Consider the following 25,759-nt stretch of genomic DNA (forward strand, 5'->3'; position numbering starts at 1 on the left):
AACAGACGGGAGCCTGCTAGCTCGACTCCTCGTCCTAAACCCCCCCCCCCCCCCAAGTTCCGCAGAACCTCCTCAGGAACAGACGGGAGCCTGCTAGCTCGACTCCTCGTCCTAAACCCCCCCAAGTTCCGCAGAACCTCCTCAGGCACAAACGGGAGCCTGCTAGCTCGACTCCTCGTCCTAAACCCCCCAAGTTCCGCAGAACCTCCTCCGGAACAGATGGGAGCTTGCTAGCTCGACTCCTGTCCTAAACCCCCCAAGTTCCGCAGAACCTCCTCAGGAACAGACGGGAGCCTGCTAGCTCGACTCCTCGCCCTAAACCCCCCAAGTTCCGCAGAACCTCCTCAGGAACAGACGGGAGCCTGCTAGCTCGACTCCTCGTCCTAAACCCCCCAAGTTCCACAGAACCTCCTCAGGAACAAACGGGAGCCTGCTAGCTTAACTCCTCGTCCTAAACCCCCCAAGTTCCGCAGAACCTCCTCCGGAACAGACGGGAGCCTGCTAGCTCGACTCCTGTCCTAAACCCCCCAAGTTCCGCAGAACCTCCTCAGGAACAGACGGGAGCCTGCTAGCTCGACTCCTCGCCCTAAACCCCCCAAGTTCCGCAGAACCTCCTCAGGAACAGACGGGAGCCTGCTAGCTCGACTCCTCGTCCTAAACCCCCCCAAGTTCCACAGAACCTCCTCAGGAACAGACGGGAGCCTGCTAGCTCGACTCCTCGTCCTAACCCCCCCCCCCCCCAAGTTCCGCAGAACCTCCTGAGGAACAGACGGGAGCCTGCTAGCTCGACTCCTCGCCCTCAACCCCCCCAAGTTCTGCAGAACCTCCTCAGGAACAGACGGGAGCCTGCTAGCTCGACTCCTCGTCCTAAACCCCCCCCCCCCCCAAGTTCTGCAGAACCTCCTCAGGAACAGACGGGAGCCTGCTAGCTCGACTCCTCGTCCTAAACCCCCCCCAAGTTCCGCAGAACCTCCTCAGGAACAGACGGGAGCCTGCTAGCTCGACTCCTCGCCCTCAACCCCCCAAGTTCTGCAGAACCTCCTCAGGAACAGACGGGAGCCTGCTAGCTCGACTCCTCGTCCTAAACCCCCCCCAAGTTCCGCAGAACCTCCTCAGGAACAGACGGGAGCATGCTAGCTCGACTCCTCGCCCTCAACCCTCCAAATTCCGCAGAACCTCCTCAGGAACAGACGGGAGCCTGCTAGCTCGACTCCTCGTCCTAAACCCCCCCCCCCCCCCAAGTTCCGCAGAACCTCCTCAGGAACAGACGGGAGCCTGCTAGCTCGACTCCTCGTCCTAAACCCCCCCCCCCCCCCAAGTTCCGCAGAACCTCCTCAGGAACAGACGGGAGCCTGCTAGCTCGACTCCTCGTCCTAAACCCCCCCCCCCCCCCCAAGTTCCGCAGAACCTCCTCAGGAACAGGCGGGAGCCTGCTAGCTCGACTCCTCGACTGCTTCAGAATCATTTCAAACCAATGGGACGCTCCGTTAGCTTTATTATTGCGTTTCACTCTGCTTTGGGCCTAAAGCCATTAAAGTGCTGCTTTGCTCGCCGGCATGCTCCTTCGCAGTGCCCAGCAAACGCAGGAAGTAAACAAGCTGGGCACACCTCTCACGCCGGTTAGGTGGGCAGATCCCAAAAGTGATCAGGTCCAACAATAATCTAACAAAACTTTACCTCCACCAAGGGTTTTGCAATAATAGATGACATTACAAGTTTCAGTATTCCTAAGTCTATAGTGCCCGCTAGAGGCTACAGCTGGTGGCATTACGTATAAGCAGACTCTGCAGGCAAGGGCGTCATGAATGCCAACATCTCATGTGGGCACCCACTTCCACCTGAGCTCTAAAGGGGGCATCAACCGCCTAGCCTTTTCCAAACACAACGAGCCAACAAACATGTGTCAAGAGTCAATGTGGTCACGCACGCAGAGGTACGTGCAAGTAAGTAGGTCCAAGTGAACATGCATTAGACAGACCGAGCTGCAATAGTTGTAGGTTATGAACATGCTACATCAGCAGTAGGGATCGATTTCGCTGTCACACGGGAGGGATCGCAATCAGCAAAACGTATATACACAGACAGACAAGCCATGAAAGGAATGGCGACGACAGAATAACATAGGGACAGAAGGTGGCCTTAACCAAAACATGCGCATTAAAACAGACCGGAAGAACTGAGACACACGCTAAGTAATTAGGAGTGTGTGGGAGCAACACTAAGCAATAGAGAACAGAACACACAATACATACGTATACTTACACATGCTCACATTAATGCTCTACAGGTGGCTAATACTTAGCAGGCGTCGATACTATAGGCTATTCGAATAACAGGCCTTGGAGCAATAGAAATGGTCTCGCACAGCAAAAGGCACTCGATTCGATACATTGCAAAGGAATGCAGCGGCCAGGCCAACAGGCTTGAGCATGGTGTGAAGTCGCCGCGATTGGTTAGACTTATGAGGTGAAGCTCTTTCCCAGGCAAGGCCTAATCAGACGTTGCTGAAGGAAGCAGGGTCTGCGAGGGGAAGGGGTAGTAGGCCGCACAGGGATTGGCTGTTCAGAAGAAAGCTCCAGCCGGTCCCACACATACAGCAAGCAAGACATATAACTAACCAACGGTCTGCCCTAGTTCCCAAAACGAACACATACAAGGTCATACACCCAGTGAGAGAAGCATGCACAGGACAAAGTCACGCAGACAGAAGAGACACAGCGCCCCCTGTAGGAAGATAGAGGCACGTACAGTGGAAGATCCTCTTCCTGGCCTGGTAGGGCTCAATATACCAAGGTTCAAAGGCCCTCGATAAACACCGCAAATGCAATGAAGATTGCGCATCGATAAGGCCCCATCCACGAATTATAGGACTGATTTTAAGTTGCCATATCACACATTCATATAGAATTAAAAAAACACATAGTCTCGCCAAGTGATCGGTCCAGAGCAATGGGCCTAAGAGTACAGCACATGAGGTCGTGCACACGAACCAGTAGAAAGGACGGACCACATATACATCTTTCCAATCAGAAGTTGCAATAATATGCTGCCCGTTGACGCAGCTTGAAGGGAAAGAAGGGTAAGATGGTGCCAACGTTTAATCCCCGTGCAAATAGGATGTAAGAAATACAGCTGTTACCACTTTCTCTGGTCAATGATGACCGAAGTGGCCCACCCCAGGATGGCCACAGGAGCTCCACCAATGAAACACCAAGGAGTGAAAGCAACAATATTTAACATTGACTGTCCAATAGTAAGCCTATGAAAACCGATGGTGCCTCTGAAGTCATTATTATGAGATGTATAAAAGAATGGTCATGAGGGAGAGGCCAGGGACAGGGCGAGGAAATGTATAGATTCACATAGAGCAGGTCAACCAATGTTATTTTTATAGCGCCAAACAGCCTCTGGGCACCGTGGCACTGTTAGAGAGGTTGGTCGCTTGCTTAGTTACAGTGCTACAAACAGTGGGGAGAGTTACAGTGGTGCAAGCATAATTATGATGGCAATTACAGAGTAAGGTTATGTAGTTGCAGTGGTAGGGATAAGGCGAGTCACGTATACTCAGCTCGTTGGGTTATGAGGGTTACATGGAATGCAGTAGGAATAGGGAAAGTAAGAGGTTAGCGGAACAGCCACGTTTGAGGGCTTTGCGGAATGCCGTGTGGGAAGGTTCATTTCTGAGGGTGAGAGGTAGATTACTCCATTGTCTGGCAGCAATGAAGGGGAAGCGAGCACCACCTGCTTTGGCACGTTGGACTCTGGGGATGATTAGTTGGTGGGAGTAGGATGTTCCAAGGGGTCTGGAGGCGCCCGCTCTGACTAGTTTTGAGGAAAGGTAAGGGGGGCTGTGTGAGCGATGCACTTGTGAGTGATGGCGAAGGTTTTGAATAGAATGCGCTCTTTGATGGGGAGCTAGTGTGCTTTGCGTCTGGCTGCAGAGATGTGTTCTCTTTTGGGTATGTTGAGGGCAGCTAGAAGTGCTTTGTTCTATATGACTTGGAGATTCCTTAGGTTTTTTTTACAAAAGTGACAGCAAAGAGGACATTCCAATAGTCCAGTCTTGAGCCTATTATTGCTCTGGCGATACAAAGGCAGTTCTCAGTGGATAAACATGGTTTGGCTGCGTTTATCAACTTAGTGTAGTAAGCCGCCGAGGAAGCGATGGCGCTGACTTAACGTGACATGGATAGGGTGGCATCAAGGTAGACTCCCAAAGTCTTGACCGATGAGGAGACAGGAATCTGAATGTTGTCAATTGTGAAGGAGGAGTTTTGGCTGGTGAGTTTCTTAAGGGTTTCATGTGGACCTAATGGGAGGATTTCTGTCTTTTCTCCATTGAGGCAGAGACTGTTGGCCGCCATCCAAGCCTGAATGGTGGAGTATATTGTATTGAGGGTGATAGTGTCAGTTTCATGGTTGCCAGAGAGTGGGAGGAGGATTATGGTGCCATCAGCATGGTTGGTGTATGATATGACGATGGCGCCTAGGATGTCAAATGAAGGCTTGGTGAAAATGTTGGAGAGTAGGAGAGATACAGGAGCCCTGTGGGACTCCGCAGTGGATGGTGGCCGGGGCTGGGCCCTCAGTGGATGGTGGCCGGGGCTGGGCCCGCAGTGGATGGTGGCCGGGGCTGGGCCCGCAGTGGATGGTGGCCGGGGCTGGGCCCGCAGTGGATGGTGGCTGGGCCCGCAGTGGATGGTGGCCGGGGCTGGGCCCGCAGTGGATGGTGGCCGGGGCTGGGCCCGCAGTGGATGGTGGCCGGGGCTGGGCCCGCAGTGGATGGTGGCCGGGGCTGGGCCCGCAGTGGCTGGTGGCCGGGGCTGGGCCCGCAGTGGATGGTGGCCGGGGCTGGGCCCGCAGTGGCTGGTGGCCGGGGCTGGGCCCACAGTGGATGGTGGCCGGGGCTGGGCCCGCAGTGGATGGTGGCCGGGGCTGGGCGGGCCTGATCTGAGAACACTCTCATGGCTCTACCTTCTTAGAAGGACTTGATCCACAGTGTCGCTTTGGGAGAGACGTCGGCTGAAGAGGCGAGGTGATGACACAGGATGTTATGCTCAAATGCAGCAGCTGGATCCAGGAGGAGGAGCAGAGCAGGCCTGCCTATTTCCTTGATCTCGTCTATTTGTTTTTTTAGGTCAAGCAATTCGTAAAAAAGAAAACCCATCTATTCCTCCTGGGGAGGTTGCGAAAGAGCTGTTGGAAAGATGCTCACCTATCCCTCAATTCAACTTTTCTACTATAGCGGTTGCCGAGTTGTCTGTTGTAGTGGATCAGTTAAAAGCCACTAAATGCAAATATGATCCTTGCTCGGCCATTGTAATTAAAACTTGTTCTCCCACTTTATAGGAGGCTATTTCAAGATTGTGAACGCCTCACTTACAGAAGGTTATGTGCGACCGACTTAAAAAAAGGCGCTGGTCACTCCTATGTTAAAAAAAAACCTGTTTTATCTATTGAGGCTGTGCTTAAGTACAGGTCCATCACAAACACACCTTTTTACTTAAAATATTGGACTGTGTTGCATATGGGCCAATTGCAGATCATCTGAGCAAATATTCCATTCTCACCTGTCGTCATCTGGGTTCAGACAGGGGCATGGAACGGAGACAGCAGCGTCACTTGAAATGAAGTCCAGGCTCCTGGCAAATCATCCATGTTAATGTTGCTTGATTTGTCGGCCACCTTTGACCTGGTTGACCATTCAATTTTGGTCACCAGGTTGGGGACAGCTGCTCGCTGGATAGCTTCATTTCTAGATAACAGGGAGAGTAGAGTCTTTCATGAGGCGGCCGTAGCCCCAACTGTCACAGTCAATTTTGTTGTTCCGCAGGGTGCGTGCATATCACTTTGCTTATATAATATATTTATGGCACCCTTTTTTGCCCTATTTAAAAAAGAAGGAGTTGTGTTTACAAATTATGCGGACGACACGCAGCGCGTCGTCCCTGTTGTTGGAACACATGCACTGGACAAAGCCGAGTTGAACAGGAATCAGGCCATCATTGAGAGCTGGATGGTGCGGAACAACTTGGCTCTAAACGGAGAAAAGACGGAGCTGATGATTGGAGGCACCCGGTCTATGTTAATAAAGCTCGGGCCTTCTTATGAGAGCTTTCAACTCGGGGATGTCAAACTAACCCCTCAAAAGAAAGTAAAAACCCTGGGTGGTATTTTCGATCAACAGCTCAACATGAAGGCTCATGTTGGGAGCCTTGTGTCGGCATCAGTCTATTATATCAAGCTCGTTGCGCACCTTCGACCTTGTATTAATCAAGCCAATGCTGAAACAATTGCAAGAGTTATAGTTGTGTCCAAAATAGACTATTGTTGCAGCCAACTGGCTAGGCTGAGTAAGACAGACTGCAGGTGGTTCAGACTGGGGCAGTGCGTGTGGTCACAGGTCTTTCCTGTAGAGACCACGTTTCGTCCACCAGAGGAGCTTTACACTGGCTCCCCGTCGAGGCCCGCCTGCTGTTTCGCTTGTTAGTTATTACCTTCAAATGTAGACTGGGCTTAATGCCCAGTTATTTGCAGGATCTTATCATGGAAAAAATAAACAGGAGTTCCTTTAGATCCAGCAACTAGGAACTGTTGATGCTCCCAGGTGCAGGACCAGGAAGGCTGAAAGGGGAGCCTTTTACATCGCAGCTCCCAACGCCTGGAACAATCTGCCTTTGGGATCCATTGACCTATTCAAGAAGAAGCTGGAAACGCTGCTGTTCGCTTGATTCTGATCCTGGACTTTTTTTTCTGAGTAAAATCCCTGTAGATCTAGGTTTCTTCCTGTAACGTATGTCTTTCCACGCCCTAACGCCTACGGGTCCATGGCTTGCACGCTACAAATGCTTTAAAGTAAAGCAGAGCAGATTCTGTGCCGTGACCAGGACGGAATCCAGACTGGCATTGGCCCAGGATGTGCTTAGATTCGAGGAAGTGTTGGACTTGAGTGTAGGCTGCTTTGCCAATAATGTTTAGGAGGAAGGGGACTGTAGTTGTTGGGGGAGGCTGGTTCAAGTGAGTTTTTTTTTTTTTTAGGCGTGGTCGTACCCAGGCTTCCTTGAGGCTCGGAGGAAGTAGTCCTGCGGCAAAGGAAGTGTTTATGAAAGCAGTGAGAAACGGGGCAAGTGTGACAGCACAGTCTTTGATGATCGAGGCCGGGCAGTCATCACCTTTGCCGTTTGAAGGTTTGAGGTGTTTCAGGAGTGTGAGGACTTCGGCTTCCGTGACCTCTTTGAATGAGAAGAGGTGGAAGTCGTGGGCGGGAGGATTAGAAGTTGGTGTGGCTATTGGTGTTATCAGTGAGTTCTTGTTAGTTAGGATTCTGCTATGCAATAGGTAAAGTTTGTTGGGCATGGCGGTTTGGATATTAGAGTACCAGGATTCCTCTTTGGAGATGGCCTGGGTGGTAGGGGTGGTGATTAAAGTTCCCTAAAGATGGCGAACATCTCTTTGGATCCTGAGTTTGCATTGACGATCCTAGTGTTAAAGGAGGTGGTTTTGGATGAGATGGTAGCCTTTTTGTATTGGCTGCTATCTTGCTGAATTCCAGTTTTGTGGAGTTAGTTTGCCAGGTGGGGGCGGTGTGCTTCAGGCAGCAGAGTTCCATTAACTCTGGGGTGAACCAGGAGTTTGCATGTCTGACTGGTTTGACTTTCCTGGCAGACAGTGGGGCTATGGTGTTGACTGCATTCTTTAGTGCAGAATTGTATAGTTCTGCTAGGCCTGTGGGGTCATTGGAGAAGTGAGGTCTCTCTTTGTTAAGTTTACGTGCGCTTCGTACTGTGGCGGGCGGTAGAGGAGTGTTGAGTGGTTTTTGTTTCGATGGTGTGGGAATGGCAAAGTGGATGACGTGGTGGTCCGTCCAGGGGTAAGGGATGTATCTGCGGGACCTTGGCGTGAGTTAGATCTCTTCCCTGACTGGTGCAGGTGTCACCAGCATAGTAGGAAAGAGCGCAGAGCGGTGCAGGTGTGAGGAGGAGAAGGAGATTCGTAAGTCAGAGGAGAGCTGTCAGAAGGTGAGGGAAAGGAAAGAACTAAGGCATGTGATGTTGGGGAAGAGAGCGGGGAAACAAAGACAGAATGCCGGTGCAGCGGAAACTTAACGAGTGGGACAAGAGCAACCAGCCCACTTTTACTAGAGCCCACCCCACAACCGCCAACTTAAGGAGGGAATCTACACTGGAGCTCACCCCAAAAGCAAACCGAGCACCAGCGGGTCTCAGTCTGCACAACAACCACGCCGGTCCATGGACGTGGACTAAGTCAACCAAACACTACCAAGCAGTGGAATTGAGGAGATGGCCTGAAAATGAGATTGTGAAACCGGGCAAGGCAAGGTGGCACTGAGTGAGATGGCGTAAGTGGAAGGGGTTTCCCTGAGATCAGAGGAGCAAGAGAGGGCTGGCGAAACAACTAGTCCAAGAGTTAATGACTGAAACCTGCAACGAGCAGAGATAGGGACATGGCTTGGTGGAAGAGCCATGTATTAAGAGGGGCGGACGAACTGAGACATGAGCGAAGGTTCAGCCCGGAAGAGTTGGAGGAAAGTTACTTGAAGAATGGACGAGTTTAGGAAGTACAGGGAGGAAAAGGAATGCTGCATTCTGGGAGAGAAAGTCCAACACCACCAATCCACCTAATGCATTAATCAACCAACTCTAGTCACCGCAGTCGGCCGGAGAGCAAGAGTCCAGTGGGACAGATAAGAGGGTATAATGCAACATTCTGAGCCGCTGAGCCTGGTCTATAAGCACCAAAGAAGCCAAAGAGGCAACGGATACCAGTGGAGACAGAGCGCACGAGTTCCATGCTGCCTTTGGGAGCCTAAATCATTCCACCTTCCATCATAGAAATAAAGAAGAGCCGATTGAACCCCTGCATTCTGATGCATAGATGAGTCCAGAAGTGACATGATGCATTCTGGGAGATTGAGTTAGATGTCCAAGAATCAGAGAAACTAAGGAGAGCACGTTAACCCCCGACATACTCTCGGGGAAACGTCCAGCGAGAACTTAAAGGGTGAATGTTGGAGCACCGTGGACAACGTTCAAGCCACTAGGAGGAGACTCTGATCACACTGTGCTCCTGAGTGAGTGAGACCAAGCAGAGGGATGGAGCGGGTCTAAGACACTAAAGCACAGAGTGTGTTTAAGACCCTACGGCACATAGAGTGTGTTTAAGACACTACGGCACATAGAGTGTGTTTAAGACACTACGGCACAGAGTGCGTTTAAGACGCTACGGCACATAGAGTGTGTTTAAGACACTACGGCACATAGATTGTGTTTAAGACACTACGGCTCCAGTAACAGAGACCAGTATCTAAACATTAAGAAAACAAGACACAACTAAGACTCCGGTGAAGTGACTAAAACCAGAGAAAGAGCGAGGAAGAGAACATGTAAGAGGTGGCCAAGTGACTAAGACTCCGGTGAAGTGACTAAAACCAGAGAAAGAGCAAGGAAGAGAACACGTCGGAGGTGGCCAAGTGACTAAGACTCTGGTGAAGTGACTAAAACCAGAGAAAGAGCGAGGAAGAGAACACGTCGGAGGTGGCCAAGTGACTAAGACTCCGGTGAAGTGACTAAAACCTGAGAAAGAGCGAGGAAGAGAACACGTCAGAGGTGGCCAAGTGACTAAGACTCCGGTGAAGTGACTAAAACCAGAGAAAGAGCAAGGAAGAGAACACGTCGGAGGTGGCCAAGTGACTAAGACTCCGGTGAAGTGACTAAAACCAGAGAAAGAGCGAGGAAGAGAACACGTCGGAGGTGGCCAAGTGACTAAGACTCCGGTGAAGTGACTAAAACCAGAGAAAGAGCGAGGAAGAGAACACGTCAGAGGTGGCCAAGTGACTAAGACTCCGGTAAAGTGACTAAAACCAGAGAAAGAGCGAGGAAGAGAACACGTCAGAGGTGGCCAAGTGACTAAGACTCCGGTGAAGTGACTAAAACCTGAGAAAGAGCGAGGAAGAGAACACATCAGAGGTGGCCAAGTGACTAAGACTCCGGTGAAGTGACTAAAACCTGAGAAAGAGCGAGGAAGAGAACACGTCAGAGGTGGCCAAGTGACTAAGACTCCGGTGAAGTGACTAAAACCAGAGAAAGAGCGAGGAAGAGAACACGTCAGAGGTGGCCAAGTGACTAAGACTCCGGTGAAGTGACTAAAACCTGAGAAAGAGCAAGGAAGAGAACACGTCAGAGGTGGCCAAGTGACTAAGACTCTGTGGAAGTGACTAAAACCAGAGAAAGAGCGAGGAAGAGAACACGTCAGAGGTGGCCAAGTGACTAAGACTCCGGTGAAGTGACTAAAACCTGAGAAAGAGCGAAGAAAGAGCGAGGAAGAGAACACGTCAGAGGTGGCCAATTGACTAAGACTCCGGTGAAGTGACTAAAACCAGAGAAAGAGCGAGGAAGAGAACACGTCAGAGGTGGCCAATTGACTAAGACTCCGGTGAAGTGACTAAAACCAGAGAAAGAGCGAGGAAGAGAACACGTCAGAGGTGGCCAAGTGACTAAGACTCCGGTGAAGTGACTAAAACCAGAGAAAGAGCGAGGAAGAGAACACGTCAGAGGTGGCCAAGTGACTAAGACTCCGGTAAAGTGACTAAAACCAGAGAAAGAGCGAGGAAGAGAACACGTCAGAGGTGGCCAAGTGACTAAGACTCCGGTGAAGTGACTAAAACCAGAGAAAGAGCGAGGAAGAGAACACGTCAGAGGTGGCCAAGTGACTAAGACTCCGGTGAAGTGACTAAAACCAGAGAAAGAGCGAGGAAGAGAACACGTCAGAGGTGGCCAAGTGACTAAGACTCCGGAGAAGTGACTAAAACCAGAGAAAGAGCGAGGAAGAGAACACGTCAGAGGTGGCCGAGTGACTAAGACTCCGGTGAAGTGACTAAAACCAGAGAAAGAGCGAGGAAGAGAACACGTCAGAGGTGGCCGAGTGACTAAGACTCCGGTGAAGTGACTAAAACCAGAGAAAGAGCGAGGAAGAGAACACGTCAGAGGTGGCCAAGTGACTAAGACTCCGGTGAAGTGACTAAAACCAGAGAAGGAGCGAGGAAGAGAACACGTCAGAGGTGGCCAAGTGACTAAGACTCCGGTGAAGTGACTAAAACCAGAGAAAGAGCGAGGAAGAGAACACGTCAGAGGTGGCCAAGTGACTAAGACTCCGGTGAAGTGACTAAAACCTGAGAAAGAGCGAGGAAGAGAACACGTCAGAGGTGGCCAAGTGACTAAGACTCCGGTGAAGTGACTAAAACCAGAGAAAGAGCGAGGAAGAGAACACGTCAGAGGTGGCCAAGTGACTAAGACTCCGGTGAAGTGACTAAAACCAGAGAAAGAGCGAGGAAGAGAACACGTCAGAGGTGGCCAAGTGACTAAGACTCCGGTGAAGTGACTAAAACCAGAGAAAGAGCGAGGAAGAGAACATGTCAGAGGTGGCCAAGTGACTAAGACTCCGGTGAAGTGACTAAAACCTGAGAAAGAGCGAGGAAGAGAACACGTCAGAGGTGGCCAAGTGACTAAGACTCCGGTGAAGTGACTAAAACCAGAGAAAGAGCGAGGAAGAGAACATGTCAGAGGTGGCCCAGTGCCCCAAGGTGGAAGCCAAAGTCTGTAGCACGGACCCGATCCTGACAAATGTCTGTTTCTTTAATGTGTTAGAGGGGCGGACGAACTGAGACATGAGCGAAGGTTCAGCCCGGAAGAGTTGGAGGAAAGTTACTTGAAGAATGGACGAGATTAGGAAGTACAGGGAGGAAAAGGAATGCTGCATTCTGGGAGAGAAAGTCCAACACCACCAATCCACCTAATGCATTAATCAACCAACTCTAGTCACCGCAGTCGGCCGGAGAGCAAGAGTCCAGTGGGACAGATAAGAGGGTATAATGCAACATTCTGAGCCGCTGAGCCTGGTCTATAAGCACCAAAGAAGCCAAAGAGGCAACGGATACCAGTGGAGACAGAGCGCACGAGTTCCATGCTGCCTTTGGGAGCCTAAATCATTCCACCTTCCATCATAGAAATAAAGAAGAGCCGATTGAACCCCTGCATTCTGATGTAGAGATGAGTCCAGAAGTGACATGATGCATTCTGGGAGATTGAGTTAGATGTCCAAGAATCAGAGAAACTAAGGAGAGCACTTTAACCCCCGACACAGTCTCGGGGAAACGTCCAGCGAGAACTTAAAGGGTGAATGTTGGAGCACCGTGGACAACGTTCAAGCCACTAGGAGGAGACTCTGATCACACTGTGCTCCTGAGTGAGTGAGACCAAGCAGAGGGATAGAGTGGGTCTAAGACACTAAAGCACAGAGTGTGTTTAAGACACTACAGCACATAGAGTGTGTTTAAGACACTATGGCACAGAGTGTGTTTAAGACACTATGGCACAGAGTGTGTTTAAGACACTACGGCACATAGAGTGTGTTTAAGACACTACAGCACATAGAGTGTGTTTAAGACACTATGGCACAGAGTGTGTTTAAGACACTACGGCACATAGAGTGTGTTTAAGACACTACAGCACATAGAGTGTGTTAAGACCCTACGGCACATAGTGTGTGTTTAAGACACTACGGCACATAGAGTGTGTTTAAGACATTACGGCACCAGTAACAGAGACCAGTATCTAAACATTAAGAAAACAAGACACAACTAAGACTCCGGTGAAGTGACTAAAACCAGAGAAAGAGCGAGGAAGAGAACATGTCAGAGGTGGCCAAGTGACTAAGACTCCGGTGAAGTGACTAAAACCAGAGAAAGAGCGAGGAAGAGAACACGTCAGAGGTGGCCAAGTGACTAAGACTCCGGTGAAGTGACTAAAACCAGAGAAAGAGCGAGGAAGAGAACACGTCAGAGGTGGCCAAGTGACTAAGACTCCGGTGAAGTGACTAAAACCTGAGAAAGAGCGAGGAAGAGAACACGTCAGAGGTGGCCAAGTGACTAAGACTCCGGTGAAGTGACTAAAACCAGAGAAAGAGCGAGGAAGAGAACACGTCAGAGGTGGCCAAGTGACTAAGACTCCGGTGAAGTGACTAAAACCAGAGAAAGAGCGAGGAAGAGAACACGTCAGAGGTGGCCCAGTGCCCCAAGGTGGAAGCCAAAGTCAGTAGCACGGACCCGATCCTGACAAATGTCTGTTTCTTTAATATTGATATTTTATTTCTATCGCACTCATACACAAGTGTTTCTTTAAGAAATATTTGCATATTCTTTTGTGTGTGTCTTAGGGTCTTCTTTGGGAGACCCCAACAATGGGCTGGATCTGATGGCGAGGTTAAAAAGGGGCACAAAGGACAACTTGGAAAAGAATGAGACAGATGAGGCTTAGAAACAATGGCTACATCCCAAGTCAAATGATTCCCGAGACAGTGGCTTCCGGCCCATCTTTGGTTGATTACCTTCAGGATAGGAGAGGCAGCGCTCCAGTCTCAACGCTTCTTCTTCCCAGTCGTCATCCTCTTCTTCCTCGTCGCTGCTGTCCTGCTCCACCCCGTCCTCTTTATGCCGCTTGGGCTTTTTGTTTGATTGACAGTTCTGTTGTGCCGTATCATGCCCGGGTGGGCTTGGAGTCCTCCGCGGCTCAGGGCGATCTCCAATACGTTTCTCGAGATCATCGCCCTTGGAACAGCGGTCAATTGTCTCCTGAAACTTGTTGCTTTGCTTTACAAAGGCGTTGGGGCTGTGGGAGGCACAGCTTGGAGTCCTCAGCGTGTCCGGGCCAGGATTGGCAAGGGTTGGAGCTTTGGGTTGGCGGTCGGCAGGTGCCCGCTTCATCAAGTCGGACTCTTTCAGTTTCTTGCTGGCCTGCCTCTCCGGACCCTCGGACGGTGCTGAACGCTTCTGCAGCCAAGAATGAGAAACAGGGTTATGCGTTTTCATTGGACACTGTCTAGACATCCCCTTAACACAACCAACCTGTACAATGTAACTTTAAAACAACCGTACAATCTTATTTATATGCAAATTGTGCGAGTTGCTGGATATAAGGGGTTGGAGCGAAGACACCACGGATGACACATTCAATAAAAAAACAGAAACCCAACAAGTATTGAAGGCAGAGATTACAGGCCATAATCAACATTGTTGCTATTTCCTTTGAAAGGTAAAATGGGGTCCCATCCCCATTTAATTCTGCTAACAGGGTCGGAGCGAGGCAGAAAGCTGGCTTGGGCACTCATGAAAAAGTGGCCCAAAGTCCCAAATAGCAATTCGATCCTTCCATGAAAGCTACCCTAGGGGGACTTTTTTGATCAAATGTGTTACAAATGTTGCATTTTAAAGAATATGTATTCAGTAACATTTCTCCAAACTACCAGCTGCACAGTGGAGTAACTCCTCAACAGACCCACGTTGGTCCAAAAAACTGGCCTACATTGGACCTGCAGGGCTTCATAGAAGACATGCTTGGCCATTCCTTTCCCAGCTTTTGTGTGTTTGCTATGTGCTGCCAACTGTTTGACTTGTGACACCCAGAGGTTTACATGTATTTCTACACGCCAACATGGCTAAACAGAAAAGGTTCCTGACTTAGCACAAGGAGCAGGCCAGCGACCCTTCCCTGTAGGAACGCCCCTCAGATAAGCTTTGAAGGCATCCCATGTGTATGCAAGGAGATTTCCTTACGAGCGAGTCAGGTCAGACTCATTCCGAGCCCTTGAGCTTCCCAGTTCCATGAGTGAGAAAGTGAGCCAGCCCTGTTTTTCTTCTGGGATTCCCAGGAGAAGTACTAAGAGATCCTTATAGATGTTGCAAGGACGGCACTGAAACAGCAGAAGATGGCCTGCAACAGCGGAGCCTTCTCAGTGACAAGTGTGGCCCTCCATAAACTCAGTGATACACTCCACGAGGTCTCCACCAGGCCTTCCAGGGTGGGACCATGGGGAATTACTTCTCGTGATATTACAGCAGGGACCGGGCTAAACCCCAAACCCCAAAGAGCAACGTGTGTCTTCTTCCCTATATCCTGTAAAGATGTGCTTTTTTTTAATTAAATAAGGTAATCTTGTTTTGAAACGTGGCAAAGTATCATATATCTATGCCTACTTGTAACAGCGCCCTGATGCCTACAGGTTTGGTGCGCTATACAAATACACGAATAAATAAATAAATAAATAAAGCAAAGTAATATTTCTCAAGCAGAATAAATGTGAGCCTGGTTCATCTTCCGAAGACAGTCTAGCCGGCCCACATTTACATTGCAGTGACAGCGACTGTTTTGGGAGAGAGGGTCCAATGCAGCCTCAGGCGGCCGGCCCCATTAAGATGGCCATGCCTATTTTCCTGCCTTAGTGTTCTGAAGGAGGATTTCCGCCAAGGTCAGGCCAGGCTTGCAGTCACAGAATGGTGGGGCAGTCGCCCTACTTGGGATAGAAGATTGCCATGATCTCATGCCACCTCACCAATCCACCACCATGCAGTCGCAGAACACAAGTATACAGCACGACCAGGAGAGAACCAGAACCCAAGCATGGGCTCTCCTGGCAGGAAAAAGACCACTCATTCTCCTGCCAATCGCAGAAGACTTCTGCCAGAGTTGAGAGATTTGCAGCAGGAAGTTGGGCAGGTGCAACTGAAATGACGTTTACCACTTCCGCAGTTTTCCGCACGGTGTTCTGATTGGTGACACTTTCAGTTTCCTTCCGCGGTCGATTCGACGGCTGGATGGGCCGCATGGGAGCCCCACTGGACTGTTTCCTGCAGGAAGAAGAGAAGAGAAGAGCCAGTTTAGCCATAACTTCTATCCTATCCTGCCGGGCGGTGGAATATTACAGCATGATGTGACTCCGCCCATTTATGCAGCTTTACTAAATACTTTATTTTCTTAGTCTTTATTAAACAAAACTTCCTGGAAGTTGGACCTCTTTGTGGAAAGCACTGACAGTTAAAAGAAACCACCAACTACAGTTTTAAAAAAAAAACAAAAACACCACTAGAAGCTCTTGCACAGACCACACATGTATCCGACTAACTGGTTTATCTGCTGGTTTGCAACACCACCCAGCTCCCTGCAGTGCTTTCAGATGCCTGAAAAAATGAGCCGGGTCACATCAAGGGGGCGTGACCTAACAGCAGGGATTGTCTACAATCCTTTAGGCAACGCCCCTGTAACAAGCGTCGACTTAATGGGCTGCAGACGTCCCCACCAGGCAGCCCTTTGCAGCGAGCCTCAGCCTCTCCCCGTCAGGGGAGAGTGTGCTGGTCCCTGGATCTCTTAAATAAAGGGACGCCTAGTGTGGGTCGACACCACACCTTTTCTTCTTTAATGGTGGCACCGACCCCTGCCAGGCATCCCTTTACAGGGATCAACCTCGTACCCCAGGGTGTGAGGGTAATGATCCCTGCATCTCTTATATAAAGGGATGCCTGGCGGGGGAAATGCCACACGTTTTCATCCTAAATGATGGCACTTTCTTATTCAGGCTTTAGTTATGTCTCGGACATGGGTAGACGCTTTTGAATTCGCCTCCACCTTTGCCAGACCCTGGGCGCCCTTCCTCATCATCATTCTCAGCCTGTCTGTGCCGCTGCAGACGGGGAACAGCTTCCGTCCATCACATGTTTTGGTTAGGAGTGGTCTCCCTATGTGAGAGTAGGAATGCCCAGGTGTGGCTCCCTTGCTCGTTGCACCATCGAAAAGCAAGCTGCACTTAACTGATGAGGCCCAACAAGGCCGACACATATCTGCGCTCGTGTTTGCATGTCTTATCACCGGGGGCTGGACTGCGCCCTCTGGTGGCAGGACAAGGCTGTTCTGCTTCTTCAGGGTTACAGATAATGTGTCTTTCTGTAGGAGGGATGGGTCTCTAGCTAGGTGCACCCTACGGAACCAAGCTGCACCTCACTGGTGAGACCCAATCAGGCCGACACATGTCTGGGGTTCCTTGTGTTTCGGCTCAGAGGGGACCCGGCTAAGGATTTCGGCTGGCAGCAGTTCCAGGCTGGTTTGCATGTGGCGATAACCTATCACAACGGTGCAGCTGAGCTAATAGCAGTGGCGCGGAAGGTTGCCCCGAGCCCTGCCAATGGTTAAGATGATTTCATGACCTTTCACATATTGCATTTGTAGATTCTATTGGGCTTCTTCAGGGCAATAATAGCATGTTGACTTCGGAGCGAGAACAATTAGTCGCATCTTGATGTGGTGCTGGTCTATCGGACCTGAAGGCCGAGACTTCAATGCATTCTGTTATCCGCACTGGTCTTGACCGCCACAGCAGCCCAAGTCATTCTTTATGGATAAATAGCGTAATGTTCTTCATGGTTTTGAAAGACCTACTGGGGGAAAAGCTTGGTATGGGGCTCACTCGCCTTTTCTTAAGTCTCCCCATCCTCAACAATCATTCGCCAACTACATCACATGATTTAAAACACTAAGAATGGCAGCCACTGGCAACCCATTCCTTTCTGAATTCCTACCCCCTTGGTCAGTGGCATCATAAGGCATCCCACGACTTTAAACAAAGTAAGATCAGTCCCAGGCTCCGACACTTAGAGTAAATGCCCTCTTAATGCTTTGTGGTGTGTTGCTAACAAGAGAGACGAATAATGTGGCGTTGAGGCTGCAGAGCAAGTAGTAATGGCAAAAGCTGGGTACACTGGCAAACATGCAATGCTTAATGACTTCCCCCATCTCAGTTGCTAGGATGGGCGAAAGAGTAAGACAGAGGTAGCCTGGAGGAGGCAGTGAGACAGTGTTGCAGGCTACAATGCAAAGTGTGGCTGGTTTGAGAAGTGTGAGCAACCTCTGCAACATGTGAGCACACTCTTGGAAGGAGAGTAATCCAGCACCTGCGAGGGGCGGCGGGCCTTTAATTATGCAGCCGAGGAGTCAGCAGTCTCAGGCCGCACCCTGAAAGCGACACCGCTGTTACTGAGGACACCGAAGCATACCTGTGCAACATGCGTCCAGCGGCCTGGACTTGTAGTCATTACCCTGTGATGACAAACGAGAAAAAGACTGCAGGAGAGAGAGAGAGAGAGAGAGAGAGAAGGCACAAAAGAAAGAAAAACCAGGAAAGACACAAAATGAAAAAGAAAAATGTAGATTGGTGGCCCTTCCCACGTGACCAGTGGTCTCACTATGGAACGCCATGCCCGCTGGTGGGCAGTGCGAGGAAAAGGGAACTTTCTGATATACTTTAACCTCCAGCGCTTTAATCAAGACTTCTAAATGCTGCCCCAATTGTCCCCAAGCTCCTTATGCGGGTTCCGATTGGAGTGTTTGCTATAGAAGAAAACTCCCGCTCAAATAAGTGAACTCAGCAAAAATGAATTTCTTCTATTTCTACCCCGGACATTTATGCTCATAATTGATGGGCGTGGCCTCCCCGAAAGATCTTACAGTCTAGGTTAATCATACATACAAGGGGGCGTGTCCTCCCCTGAAAGATCTTACAGTCTAGGCTAAATCATCCATGCAAGGGGGCGTGTCCTCCCCCAAAGATCTTACAGTCTAGGTTAATCATACATACAAGGGGGCGTGTCCTCCCCTGAAAGATCTTACAGTCTAGGCTAAATCATCCATGCAAGGGGGCGTGTCCTCCCCCAAAGATCTTACAGTCTAGGTTAATCATACATACAAGGGGGCGTGTCCTCCCCTGAAAGATCTTACAGTCTAGGCTAAATCATCCATGCAAGGGGGCGTGTCCTCCCCCAAAGATCTTACAGTCTAGGCTAAATCATACATACAAGGGGGCGTGTCCTCCCCGAAAGATCTTACAGCCTAGGCTAAATCACCCATACAAGGGGGCGTGTCCTCCCCGAAAGATCTTACAGCCTAGGCTAAATCACCCATACAAGGGAGCGTGTCCTCCCCGAAAGATCTTACAGCCTAGGCTAAATCACCCATACAAGGGAGCGTGTCCTCCCCGAAAGATCTTACAGCCTAGGCTAAATCACCCATACAAGGGGGCGTGTCCTCCCCGAAAGATCTTACAGCCTAGGCTAAATCACCCATACAAGGGGGCGTGTCCTCCCCGAAAGATCTTACAGCCTAGGCTAAATCACCCATACAAGGGGGCGTGTCCTCCCCCGAAAGATCTTACAGTCTAGGTTAATCATACATACAAGGGGGCGTGTCCTCCCCTGAAAGATCTTACAGTCTAGGCTAAATCATCCATGCAAGGGGGCGTGTCCTCCCCCAAAGATCTTACAGTCTAGGTTAATCATACATACAAGGGGGCGTGTCCTCCCCTGAAAGATCTTACAGTCTAGGCTAAATCATCCATGCAAGGGGGCGTGTCCTCCCCCAAAGATCTTACAGTCTAGGTTAATCATACATACAAGGGGGCGTGTCCTCCCCTGAAAGATCTTACAGTCTAGGCTAAATCATCCATGCAAGGGGGCGTGTCCTCCCCCAAAGATCTTACAGTCTAGGCTAAATCATCCATACAAGGGGGCGTGTCCTCCCCGAAAGATCTTACAGCCTAGGCTAAATCACCCATACAAGGGGGCGTGTCCTCCCCGAAAGATCTTACAGCCTAGGCTAAATCACCCATACAAGGGAGCGTGTCCTCCCCGAAAGATCTTACAGCCTAGGCTAAATCACCCATACAAGGGAGCGTTTCCTCCCCGAAAGATCTTACAGCCTAGGCTAAATCACCCATACAAGGGGGCGTGTCCTCCCCGAAAGATCTTACAGCCTAGGCTAAATCACCCATACAAGGGGGCGTGTCCTCCCCGAAAGATCTTACAGCCTAGGCTAAATCACCCATACAAGGGGGCGTGTCCTCCCCGAAAGATCTTACAGCCTAGGCTAAATCACCCATACAAGGGGGCGTGTCCTCCCCGAAAGATCTTACAGCCTAGGCTAAATCACCCATACAAGGGGGCGTGTCCTCCCCGAAAGATCTTACAGCCTAGGCTAAATCACCCATACAAGGGGGCGTGTCCTCCCCGAAAGATCTTACAGTCTATGCTAAATCATCCATACAAGGGGCGTGTCCTTCCCGAAAGATCTTACAGTCTAGGCTAAATCATACATACAGGGGGCGTGTCCTCCCCCAAAGATCTTACAGTCTAGGCTAAATCATACATACAAGGGGGCGTGTCCTCCCCGAAAGATCTTACAGCCTAGGCTAAATCACCCATACAAGGGGGCGTGTCCTCCCCAAAAGATCTTACAGCCTAGGCTAAATCATCCATACAAGGGGCGTGTCCTCCCCGAAAGATCTTACAGTCTAGGCTAAATCATACATACAGGGGGCGTGTCCTCCCCCAAAGATCTTACAGTCTAGGCTAAATCATACATACAAGGGGGCGTGTCCTCCCCGAAAGATCTTACAGCCTAGGCTAAATCACCCATACAAGGGGGCGTGTCCTCCCCAAAAGATCTTACAGCCTAGGCCAGGGGAGTTGCTAAGTCTGGAAAAGACCCGGGGCTAAGCTGATCTCAGAACTGTTGGGACTGGGGGCTAGCTAGTCTTTTGGCTGAGATTCTATCCGGGGCTACAACCAAAAGATCAGGGGCTATAGCCCCCTTAGCCCCCCCAGCAACACCCCTGGTCTAGGCTAAATCATCCATACAAGGGGGCGTGTCCTCCCCCAAAGATCTTACAGTCTAGGCTAAATCATCCATACAAGGGGGCGTGTCCTCCCCGAAAGATCTTACAGTCTAGGCTAAATCATACATACAAGGGGGCGTATCCTCCCCGAAAGATCTTACAGTCTAGGCTAAATCATACATACAAGGGGGCGTGTCCTCCCCCGAAAGATCTTACAGTCTAGGCTAAATCATACATACAAGGGGGCGTATCCTCCCCGAAAGATCTTACAGCCTAGGCCAGGGGAGTTGCTAGGTCTTAGGCTAAATCATCCATGAAAGGGGGCGTGTCCTCCCCGAAAGATCTTACAGCCTAGGCCAGGGGAGTTGCTAAGTCTGGAAAAGACCCGGGGCTAAGCTGATCTCAGAACTGTTGGGACTGGGGGCTAGCTAGTCTTTTGGCTGAGATTCTATCCAGGGCTACAACCAAAAGATCAGGGGCTATAGCCCCCTTAGCCACCCCAGCAACGCCCCTGGTCTAGGCTAAATCATCCATACAAGGGGCGTGTCCTCCCCCGAAAGATCTTACAGTCTAGGCTAAATCCTACATACAAGGGGGCGTGTCCTCCCCCAAAGATCTTACAGTCTAGGCTAAATCATACATACAAGGGGGCGTGTCCTCCCCGAAAGATCTTACAGTCTAGGCTAAATCATACATACAAGGGGGCGTGTCCTACCCGAAAGATCTTACAGCCTAGGCCAGGGGAGTTGCTAAGTCTGGAAAAGACCCGGGGCTAAGCTGATCTCAGAACTGTTGGGACTGGGGGCTAGCTAGTCTTTTGGCTGAGATTCTATCCGGGGCTACAACCAAAAGATCAGGGGCTATAGCCCCCTTAGCCCCCCCAGCAACGCCCCTGGTCTAGGCTAAATCATCCATACAAGGGGCGTGTCCCCCCCAAAGATCTTACAAGGGGCGTGTCCTCCCCCGAAAGATCTTACAGTCTAGGCTAAATCCTACATACAAGGGGGCGTGTCCTCCCCCAAAGATCTTACAGTCTAGGCTAAATCATACATACAAGGGGGTGTGTCCTCCCTGAAAGATCTTACCGTCTAGGCTAAATCATACATACAAGGGGGCGTGTCCTACCCGAAAGATCTTACAGCCTAGGCCAGGGGAGTTGCTAAGTCTGGAAAAGACCCGGGGCTAAGCTGATCTCAGAACTGTTGGGACTGGGGGCTAGCTAGTCTTTTGGCTGAGATTCTATCCGGGGCTACAACCAAAAGATAAGGGGCTATAGCCCCCTTAGCCCCCCCAGCAACGCCCCTGGTCTAGGCTAAATCATCCATACAAGGGGGCGTGTCCTCCCCCAAAGATCTTACAGTCTAGGCTAAATCATCCCTACAAGGGGGCGTGTCCTCCCCGAAAGATCTTACAGTCTAGGCTAAATCATACATACAAGGGGGCGTATCCTCCCCGAAAGATCTTACAGTCTAGGCTAAATCATACATACAAGGGGGCGTGTCCTCCCCCGAAAGATCTTACAGTCTAGGCTAAATCATACATACAAGGGGGCGTGTCCTCCCCGAAAGATCTTACAGTCTAGGCTAAATCATACATACAAGGGGGCGTGTCCTCCCGAAAGATCTTACAGTCTAGGCTAAATCATACATACAAGGGGGCGTGTCCTCCCCGAAAGATCTTACAGTCTAGGCTAAATCATACATACAAGGGGGCGTGTCCTCCCCCGAAAGATCTTACAGTCTAGGCTAAATCATCCATACAAGGGGGCGTGTCCTCCCCCGAAAGATCTTACAGTCTAGGCTAAATCATCCATACAAGGGGGCTTGTCCTCCCCGAAAGATCTTACAGTCTAGGCTAAATCATACATACAGGGGGCGTGTCCTCCCCGAAAGATCTTACAGTCCAGGCTAAATCATACATACAAGGGGGCGTGTCCTCCCGAAAGATCTTACAGTCTAGGCTAAATCATACATACAAGGGGGCGTGTCCTCCCCGAAAGATCTTACAGTCTAGGCTAAATCATCCATACAAGGGGGCGTGTCCTCCCCCGAAAGATCTTACAGTCTAGGCTAAATCATCCAACAAGGGGGCGTGTCCTCCCCCGAAAGATCTTACAGTCTAGGCTAAATCATCCATACAAGGGGGCGTGTCGTCCCCCGAAAGATCTTACAGTCTAGGCTAAATCATCCATACAAGGGGGCGTGTCCTCGGGCGTGTCCTTCCCCGAAAGATCTTACAGTCTAGGCTAAATCATCCATACAAGGGGGCGTGTCCTCCCCGAAAGATCTTACAGTCTAGGCTAAATCATCCATACAAGGGGGCGTGTCCTCCCCGAAAGATCTTACAGTCTAGGCTAAATCACCCATACAAGGGGGCCTGTCCTCCCCGAAAGATCTTACAGTCCAGGCTAAATCATACATACAAGGGGGCATGTCCTCCCGAAAGATCTTACAGTCTAGGCTAAATCATACATACAAGGGGGCGTGTCCTCCCCGAAAGATCTTACAGTCTAGGCTAAATCATACATACAAGGGGGCGTGTCCTCCCCCGAAAGATCTTACAGTCTAGGCTAAATCATCCATACAAGGGGGCGTGTCCTCCCCCGAAAGATCTTACAGTCTAGGCTAAATCATCCATACAAGGGGGCGTGTCCTCCCCCGAAAGATCTTACAGTCTAGGCTAAATCATCCATACAAGGGGGCGTGTCGTCCCCCGAAAGATCTTACAGTCTAGGCTAAATCATCCATACAAGGGGGCGTGTCCTCGGGCGTGTCCTTCCCCGAAAGATCTTACAGTCTAGGCTAAATCATCCATACAAGGGGGCGTGTCCTCCCCGAAAGATCTTACAGTCTAGGCTAAATCATCCATACAAGGGGGCGTGTCCTCCCCGAAAGATCTTACAGTCTAGGCTAAATCACCCATACAAGGGGGCGTGTCCTCCCCGAAAGATCTTACAGTCTAGGCTAAATCATCCATACAAGGGGGCGTGTCCTCCCCGAAAGATCTTACAGTCTAGGCTAAATCATCCATACAAGGGGGCGTGTCCTCCCCGAAAGATCTTACAGTCTAGGCTAAATCATCCATACAAGGGGGCGTGTCCTCCCCCGAAAGATCTTACAGTCTAGGCTAAATCATCCATACAAGGGGGCGTGTCCTCGGGCGTGTCCTTCCCCGAAAGATCTTACAGTCTAGGCTAAATCATCCATACAAGGGGGCGTGTCCTCCCCGAAAGATCTTACAGTCTAGGCTAAATCATCCATACAAGGGGGCGTGTCCTCCCCGAAAGATCTTACAGTCTAGGCTAAATCACCCATACAAGGGGGCCTGTCCTCCCCGAAAGATCTTACAGTCCAGGCTAAATCATACATACAAGGGGGCATGTCCTCCCGAAAGATCTTACAGTCTAGGCTAAATCATACATACAAGGGGGCGTGTCCTCCCCGAAAGATCTTACAGTCTAGGCTAAATCATACATACAAGGGGGCGTGTCCTCCCCCGAAAGATCTTACAGTCTAGGCTAAATCATCCATACAAGGGGGCGTGTCCTCCCCCGAAAGATCTTACAGTCTAGGCTAAATCATCCATACAAGGGGGCGTGTCCTCCCCCGAAAGATCTTACAGTCTAGGCTAAATCATCCATACAAGGGGGCGTGTCGTCCCCCGAAAGATCTTACAGTCTAGGCTAAATCATCCATACAAGGGGGCGTGTCCTCGGGCGTGTCCTTCCCCGAAAGATCTTACAGTCTAGGCTAAATCATCCATACAAGGGGGCGTGTCCTCCCCGAAAGATCTTACAGTCTAGGCTAAATCATCCATACAAGGGGGCGTGTCCTCCCCGAAAGATCTTACAGTCTAGGCTAAATCACCCATACAAGGGGGCGTGTCCTCCCCGAAAGATCTTACAGTCTAGGCTAAATCATCCATACAAGGGGGCGTGTCCTCCCCGAAAGATCTTACAGTCTAGGCTAAATCATCCATACAAGGGGGCGTGTCCTCCCCGAAAGATCTTACAGTCTAGGCTAAGTCATCCATACAAGGGGCGTGTCCTCCCCGAAAGATCTTACAGTCTAGGCTAAATCATCCATACAAGGGGGCGTGTCCTCCCCCGAAAGATCTTACAGTCTAGGCTAAATCATCCATACAAGGGGGCGTGTCCTCCCCGAAAGATCTTACAGTCTAGGCTAAATCATCCATACAAGGGGGCGTGTCCTCCCCCGAAAGATCTTACAGTCCAGGCTAAATCATACATACAAGGGGCGCCAGAAGCTGAAGATCTCCAGCTATTCTTCATGGTTGACCAACTCCGGGCCTCGAGGGCCGGAATCCCGACGGGTTTTCAGGCTGTCCCTCATTAATATTTATGAGGAAAAATGTGCATACATTTAGAATCAGTGTATGCAAATTTATCTCATGAATATTAATGAGGAGTATCCTGAATACCTAGCGTGGATCCGCCTCTCGAGGCCTGGAGTTGGACAACCCTAGTTTAAAGGAACCTTTGGACCCACAACTTAAGTTTCTGATCCTGGTTATGTCATGAGACAAAAAGACATTCTAATCCTTTGATCCCTGATTGGAGGGTGTGGGGGTACTCATAAGCAGACATTGGATGTTCCCAAGGCATGACTGCTAGGAGAACCCTCCCCCCTGTGCATTCATTAGAATAAAGCAATGCGTGGTAAGCAAGCAACACAGCTGCAGCTGAGGTGTGTTGATGCCTTCCTGGTGCAAAACGTGCAACGCAGCAAATAATGGATTGCCTCATCTTAGTGATGGTTACTTCAGAAGATTCCTCAGGATAAAGAAAGTCACATTCCCAGAACAAAACAAATGCAAATCTCCATACATGTATCAGTCTTCCTTTCCTTGATTCGGGGAGACGCCTGGATTGAACTGCGTTTCGTTTTATAGGGTTTGCGACAGTAGTAGACGGTTGATGGTCAGCGACTTAGTGGAAAGGAAAGAACTAGACGTCCCGGTTCAGAAACACAGAAGGTGCCCTTCTCTAAGACCTACCTGAGAAGAACCCGCGCAATGTGCTGCTTCTCTTCGCTCGAGTAGCCCGCCCAGTCTTTCTGCACCTGCTGAAAGAGCTCCTCTTTAAGGGTATAGCTGTTGTCCTTGGGGTTCAGCCTTCCAACCTGAAAGAAGTCACAAGATCAAAAATAAAGACTCATTCTATGGAGCGCATGACACACAACAAAGGTTAGGCCCAGCCAACACCCACTCCTGCACAGCTGACAGGACATTTACT

General features: G+C 50.2%; 1 protein-coding gene across 2 annotated transcripts in view; it reads right to left on the reverse strand.

Annotated features, from left to right (window-relative positions):
- The window catches only part of ELL3 (elongation factor for RNA polymerase II 3), a 275,132-nt gene that overhangs the window by 90,694 nt on the left and 158,679 nt on the right, over positions 1-25,759 (reverse strand). For both annotated transcript variants that reach the window (XM_069625175.1, XM_069625176.1), the window contains exons 6-8: positions 25,522-25,646; positions 15,589-15,697; positions 13,402-13,843 (exon numbers count right to left, since the gene is read on the reverse strand). In XM_069625175.1, coding sequence (XP_069481276.1) covers positions 13,402-13,843; positions 15,589-15,697; positions 25,522-25,646 — 676 coding nt within the window. The remainder of the gene's footprint in view (positions 1-13,401; positions 13,844-15,588; positions 15,698-25,521; positions 25,647-25,759) is intronic.

This window comes from Ambystoma mexicanum, chromosome 11 (genome assembly GCF_040938575.1).
Source record: "Ambystoma mexicanum isolate Mex_15411 chromosome 11, UKY_AmexF1_1, whole genome shotgun sequence".
NCBI classification, from domain to species: domain Eukaryota; kingdom Metazoa; phylum Chordata; class Amphibia; order Caudata; family Ambystomatidae; genus Ambystoma; species Ambystoma mexicanum.